Below are 7,174 nucleotides of genomic sequence, written 5' to 3'. Positions count from 1 at the left end.
CTTTAATACTCTAATGTGTTTCTTCTTGTGGCCTTCATTGGGGCCATCATAAATATAACAAACATCATATACATCTAACCAGAAGCATACTTACCTTATTACCCTTTGAAATGTTGCCTGTAATGTGTTTTATGATGACCCTGATGAAGTCCACAACCTCAACATTTGTAGTAAAGCTGTTTATTATGCAACAGGTGCTTCAGAGCTGCTGTCAACGCCGCTTGGCAGAAAGTGATCATCTGCTCTGTTTCAGGAATGATTTGACTCCTAAAGAATCATGGCTAAAAGATGAGCCTGGCATCAAATGTAGATAAAAAAGAGACCTTTGCTCTGACTTCAGGGAGCAGCCACTGATCACACATGCTGACGTGAGTCTTGAAAGTTTACCCAGAATGCACTTTTAAAGTTTTATTCAGTGAATTATCATTAAACAGATCAAACATCCATGGTTTCAAACCTTGTTCCTGTTGCTCTGAATCTAGATAATAACAATAAATTGGTGCAGTTTATTCAAGTAATGATTTATCTCATGATACTGAAGCTCAAATGATTCAAGTTTTTAACAGAGCTTAAATTAGTTTTTCAGCACTTGAAATTTCATGTGGATATTTGCCATACTTACAAAAGTATCATCAAGTCTAAACCCAATCCTATGAACTCAGTCACTGATCAAATAGTGTGATGTATATTGTGGTTGAACTCATGACAGGCACGTGATCATGTATGTGGTAGTTAATGTGCTAACAAGTTACCTCATATTCCTGAGACTGTGAGGCAGTTTTGCTGACCTGGTGATTAAACCCTGAAATTTTTTAAATGAGATGCTTTCCTTTCCTCTTAGCTGGACATTTGCGTCCCGTCCACCTTGCTTGTAATTTTACAGTCCTGCTTTCACTTCCACATCTCCCACAGATACATTCATTAGATAAGACGAGAGTGATCCACACTTTATTAAATCAGCAAGAGGTTTTAGAAAAGCTGTTACTCTGAAATAGGAAGTGTACTCTGTAATCCAAGGCCTCACATCCTCATTGAACTTTCTCCTTCTGAAAGCTTTTGAGAAATCTTGCATTTTCTGATGTTTGAAACCTGAAACTGGGGCTGATGTTTCATGAATAAAATCTTAATAATAATAATAATAATGATAATAATGATAAAGCAATAATAATATTGTAAAAAGTTATTATCAACAGAACACTGAGATGTAAAAATGATAAATCCCAGAGTAATTTTCTTGTTTATATGCTACTGCTGCTACTTTCATGAAATTAATAAAATTCAAAGTCGCTTTTGGGGCGACCACAGGTTATCTGCCTCCATCTTGGCCTATCCCTATCATTTTTCTTCATCACCTCTTCATGTACTACATCCTGCCTGGCAGCTCCATGTCTACCCACTGTTTCTTGTCTGCTGTTGCCCATCTCAACCTTGCCTCTCTAAGGCATAAAACATTAAAATGCAAATCAAAAATAGAAAAATGCAACATGTAAACTTTATAGGGTGTGAAGAAACTGAGAAAACTTGAAATCAGATGCTATAGGTAAAAAGTGTAAAAATCCAAAATTTAGAAAGAAAATTTAGAATCAAAAGTGCTGTAAAATCTATCACATTATGTAGGTTTATTTACAATATCAGATTTCACACTTTTTAATAATCCACATAATGGTTTTTTTGTGTGAAAATCAAATAAAAGTGTCAGATTCATCTATATCTGTGATTATGGTGGGTTTCTGGTGAAAATGTGTTTCTTCTGATGTTTTATGGCATTACATAGACTTGGATTTTTAAGATATGTTGTGATGCAGCGATTTAACAAACAAAGGTGATTAAAAGCTTTTTACCAAATGACTGAATTTGGTTTAAAAAAGCAGATATAGTATATAATGATTTCCTGAGCCCCCCTTGCCTTGTGCCACCTGATGTAAAACCCCTGGAAACGCCCCTGCCGTTGGATGCTATTGGGGCCCTGTTTTGTGGGGCCCCTGTCCGTGTGATAAAGTAGTCCCGCGGGAATGTGGGGTTAACGTCTGTGTTGGGGGGTGGGGTTCTGTGGGGGTTCGAAGTCGGTTCTGCGGGACGTTTCCGTGTTGTGAGCGTACCAGCGGCTGTGAGGCGGAACAACAATAGAGAGCCGGGCAGCGAGGTGGCGGTGGAGGCGGAGGTTGGAGAGGGGGGGGCAGCTTCCTCACAGCGGAAGGAGACGACGGAGCTCCTGCAGGACAATGTGAGACACCGAGAGTTTATCCGACGCAGTTAGCGAGCAGCCAGCCGGGATGGAAGCGGGCACGGTGTAATGCGAACCGGAGCCGAACATCGACCTGAATATTCTGGGAAATCCGCTTTTTTTTTTTAGCCAAGGAAGCGGCCGCAGCAATGGGAATACTTCGCTGACGAGCCGCCGCGGCTGGGCCGAGAATCGGGAGAAAGATGGGTGTCGCGCTGCGGAGTCTGTTGTTGTGTAGTTTTTGTTTTCTCATACGAGGTGAGTTTGTGTCCACACTGTGACTTTTACCCACACGTCCCCTCGCGTAAAAGACGCGAAAAAGTGCTGTTAGCAGCCCAGGGGAGCTTTTTCCCTTCTCTGTGGATGTTTGGAGCTCGGCCTCCGGGTCGGATTTCTCCCGAGTGGAGCGAGCTAGCTTAGCCTGCTGCTGCTGGAGGAGAAACCACAAACAGCCCTGTTAGCTGGAAAATACCCCACCAGAGACTACTCACAGCACCGCCAGCTTCCCTTCCAGCGCACCCCTTTGTCCCGGGAGTATGTATTTGGCGCAGTTGGTCGCTCCTGGTTGTGTTTTGTAACTTAAAAACAGGCTGGATCGGGCTCAACAGCAGTTAGCATAACAAATGCTAGGGAGCGAGCTGGTTAGCATCAGGGAGCTAATAGCTAATAAACCATCTACATGGAAAAATAACTTTATTGATAACAATGGACAGAATAAAGAAAAGCAAGGCCAATAAATGTACAGTATTACACACAAAACAGCAGCTACACGGCTGGACACGTGTGAGAAATTAATGTGTTTGTATAAATCTGACAGTAAAGAACAATAAAACTGCAAAAAAAAAAAGAAAAAAAACCCCCTCTAAACTCTGATTACAATGAAAGCGAACTGCCAGCTGGATCTAAAGGATGTAAAGAATGAGACCAGGACATGAGTCCGAGGCGGATCTCTTTAGAAAAGTAAACCGAATAAAGTAAATTCATGAAGGTGTCATCGCCATTAAAAATGCTCCGTTAAATTTAGTTTAGTGTTTGCTACACAGCACGGCTGTGCAGTAGAGCAGAAATACTATATCACAGCAACTGAACAGGGCTAACTTTATTTGTGTCGTACATCTCACACTTACGATATCATACAGATCATCATCTTGGTCTGATGAGCTCCTGATAATATCCAGTAAACACTAGAGGATGAAAAATAAAACACATAAAGCCATCTTATGTAAAGAAAGTTTATAGGTCAATGATATTTTCATTTATCATATATTCATTACACAGGTTTCAGTGTCAAACTGTTACCCAATAATTAGGTGTGTTAAACATTTGGAAAACAAATATTTTTAAATATCAGGTTTATCTGCTATGTATTTAGTTATTTTCCCCATATTTTTGTTATCAAATTACACCAGAAATATGGGCGTAACTATGGACAATCAGATAAATATACAAAATGCTGTCTTTATCCTATATTTGGTAATTTCTTTTGTTGCAACAGTTTAAAAACGGTGATGATGATAATAATGTCCTTAATATATAATAAATTATACATTAAGGATAAAATGAGACCAAAGCACAAATGTAAGGTGTAAGTGTCTTTTAAACGAGCATTTCTGGATCTTCAGTACCAGAACAAATGCTTAACAGTTGGTTAAATTCAGATTGCAGCAAGAATTCAAAGTCCAACACTGAGTGGGATTAACAGATATAAGATTTGGAGCTGCATGTTGTCAGTCTTTGTTGTGGAGACACTGGTGTTGTTATCACTTTGTGGGATGGTGATTGGGGTGTATTTGATTAGTTTTTATCTTGTTTCTTGTCTTCTATGACTTGTTTCTATAGACTCTGCATCTGGGATGAATGAACATTGATTCACTGTACATCAGGAATATAAAAGACAGAAAAAGTGGGAATTAAAATATATTTATTTGAAATAAGCAAGTTGTACCAACGCAACGGAAAACACTCATTTAAACTCAGATTATTAATAAAGGCTATATATAAAAAATGTGATTAAAAGCAATTGATAATGAGCGAGGAATTATAGAAAAAATTGCTAGAAAGACAATTTTCTGCGCAAGTTCTAGGCCAGCACTCACTATAAAGGACATGAATCTAATATTAATGTTTTTTTAATAACATCTTTAAAACCTTATGAACAGAATAAAACTAAACTAAAGAACCTAAACTCGTTATAAAATGAGTTTAAGTCGAGGATTAAAAATATTAATGAAGCAATGACGTACGTAGGTCACAGAGGCTTCAGAGTGTTCACGTTGCTCTCTGCTGTGCTGCGGTTCAGCATTAGAGCCAAGTTTTAAAAAAGCTGGGTTTAACTAATCCCACCACCCGCACCTGCATTCTCGAGTGTCTTTTTCTGACTCACGACTTAAATGGGACGTGGTGGTAAGGCAGCCTGATGATTGGGTGGTTATTGATCAGATCATACACATACTGGAGTCATTATATATTCTGCCTGAAGTTTCTCCATCAATTCCCTTTTTGATTATTCATGAGTTTTGTTTAGGTTTCAGCTTCATTTAAACTTTATATTTAAATGTGAATATGAATGAAAGAAAAACAGGGTAAATAAAATTCTTGCAGGTGACTTGTGTGCAAATCTCCACTATTGTGAAAATATGGCAACACATATGGGTACAGATCCTGTAAATAAGTCCAGCTCTTTGCTGAGTTAGAAGAGTTAAAATGATCATACAGTAACTTTTCACGGTCAAACCCATGAACTGATCAGACAAGCGTCTGTTCACTGTGTGGATGATGACCTCACCAAGCGGCTGAGATGTCGTAGTTCAGGTTGTCTGTTTAACTTTTTCTGCCAAGGATAATTTATGTGCAGTTTTTTGCCACCTCACTGTAAACCAGACATTCCCAAACTTCAGACCGCCCAGTTTGAGTTTAAAAATCTTTGTGGTTCTCCCAAACCTTCAATCGCAGCTCAGATCATCACATGCACTGAAAATGAAGGATTTTGTTTGTTCTTTCATTGATTCATTTTGATCTTCTGATTATTTTTCAAAAAGTCTGCCAGATCAAACATGTTGAGCTACACGCTCTTAACCTCTTGTGAATAAGAGACTGCAGAAAGTCACTTTACTTAACAAATTAAGTTCTTTCCAACTGATGTTGCAATATAAGATGGGTTCAGGCTGAAAAGCAACTCAGAAAAGTAAGTCTAATAGTAAGTAACAGTATTAAACCCCATTCGCTCAGTTTCTTTTTTAGAAGTAAACTTATCAGATTGTAATTTGAGGCTGACAGTTTTGTCTTTACCTCACGCGTGGTTGCTCACAGTCCGTGTACTACCTGCAGCTTTCAGCTGTGTCTGCAGTGTCTTGATTATTTTGGGCTCTGATGTTGGACATTTGTCTCTATTTGTAGAACAGTCAGTCAGTCAGTGAAGACGCGCTCAGCAGATTAATGGAGGTAAACATCAGCTCTGTGTGCAGTCAGCGAGTCCCAAGAGTTGGATTTCCTCATGTTTCCTCCTGGCACGGTTCGGCTTGTAAGCAGCCTGGAGGGACCTGAAATTGAAGTTTTGATGTCTTGGTTCAGTAAATATTTGAAGAAGGAAACCCCCCTCCACCCCCACCCCCTTCGAGTGGAGTGAAAACAGGCCAGCAGGCAGCGGGTGCCGTGGGGCTCATGGTCGCCTCGATGTGTCAGATTGTGGGTTGGGCTCAGAGCCAGGATGCCGCTGAGAGTCTCCGGCTGCTCGTCAGCACGCCGTGTCATGCTTGGACTGCGCTGCTCGCTTTCAGAGCTCGTTCTGCTTCAGTCAGGTTGTTGAACAGAAAACATCAAGGCTAAAGGGGGAGGCATGGCTGCTGAGAAGATGGCGGGCCTCTTATTGGACCATATTTCCACAGTGTGGGTAACACTTTTTCTGCTGCTGGGACAGAGCTGGTTCTGCATTAGTGTTTGTTGGGAACCAGTCTGCATTTCAAGAGGTTTAAGAGATGACTATCACAGAGCAGTGCTGTCTCAGATGTCATGGTGGACACAATGTGTGGGCTGGGTCTGCAGTCACTGGTGACGTTCTTAAAGGAGATCCTCCATAGCCGTGTTCTGCTGGTGTTGCATTTTTTTTGCACAAACACCAACCGTTTTTGGTGGAGACATGCAGACAGTCCCACGTTTGGCACTGGATCCGCATCTTTTCCCAGATGCAGATCTGTAGTGCTGCTGGAGCTGCTTAAGAGTCCAGAGTCCATTCTACATTTTGACAGTTTAAGAAGGATTATATAACAATTCTAGATGAAGTTTCGATAATTTCCATGGAAAGCAAATCATAGTGGAGATGACTGATGTATTTCTCCTGAAATCACTGATTCTAGTTGCTCTAACCTCATGCTCAGGTAGCACCTGACGGTTGGCACAGGGATCAATCAGAACCAGTTCTAGATTAAGCACCAGCATTGTGTTAAAGGAAAAGAAGCATGATTCAATTCAATTTTCAATTCGATTTATTTTATTTATTTATATAGCGCCAAATCACAACAACAGTCACCTCAATGTGCGTTATATTGTAAAGTAGACCCTAAAATAATACATTCAGAGGAAAAAAAACCCCAACAATTATGACCCCCTATGAGCAAGCACTTTGGCGCAGTGGGAAGGAAAAACTCCCTTTCAACCGGATGAATCCTCTGGCAGAACCAGGCTCATCTGCTGCGACCGGTTGTAGTGAGAGAAAGAAGACAGGATGAAGGACATGCTGTGGAAGAGAGCCAGAGATTAATAACAAGTGTGATTCAGCAGAGAGGTCTATTAACACATGTTGAGTGAGAAAGGTGACTGAAAATGAAATACTCAATGCGTCATGGGAATCCCCCAGCAGCCTACACCTATTGCAGCATAACTAAGGAAGGATTCAGGGTCACCTGATCCAGCCCTAACTATATGCTTTAGCAAAAAGGCAAGTTTTAAGCCTAA

At 40.5% G+C, this 7,174-nt stretch overlaps 2 protein-coding genes across 5 annotated transcripts in view; one reads left to right on the top strand and one right to left on the bottom strand.

The window, feature by feature from the left end:
- LOC120744179 (protein NLRC3-like) overlaps positions 1–7,174 on the bottom strand; it is a 121,338-nt gene that overhangs the window by 27,279 nt on the left and 86,885 nt on the right. The gene's annotated exons all lie outside the window — the stretch shown is intronic.
- Positions 2,170–7,174, top strand: part of lrp6 (low density lipoprotein receptor-related protein 6) — a 46,936-nt gene continuing 41,931 nt past the window's right edge. For 3 of the 4 annotated variants that reach the window (XM_040048246.1, XM_040048244.1, XM_040048245.1), the window contains exon 1: positions 2,171–2,482. In XM_040048246.1, the coding sequence (XP_039904180.1) occupies positions 2,428–2,482 (55 nt within the window). In that variant the 5' untranslated portion in view covers positions 2,171–2,427. Of the gene's footprint in view, positions 2,483–7,174 lie in introns of all 4 variants that reach the window. The other variant, XM_040048243.1, reaches the window with a different exon arrangement.

The sequence above is a fragment of the Simochromis diagramma genome, unplaced genomic scaffold, assembly GCF_900408965.1.
Source record: "Simochromis diagramma unplaced genomic scaffold, fSimDia1.1 OVJJ01000557.1, whole genome shotgun sequence".
Classification (NCBI taxonomy): Eukaryota; Metazoa; Chordata; class Actinopteri; order Cichliformes; family Cichlidae; genus Simochromis; species Simochromis diagramma.
This window is presented reverse-complemented; position numbering and strand designations above follow the sequence as displayed.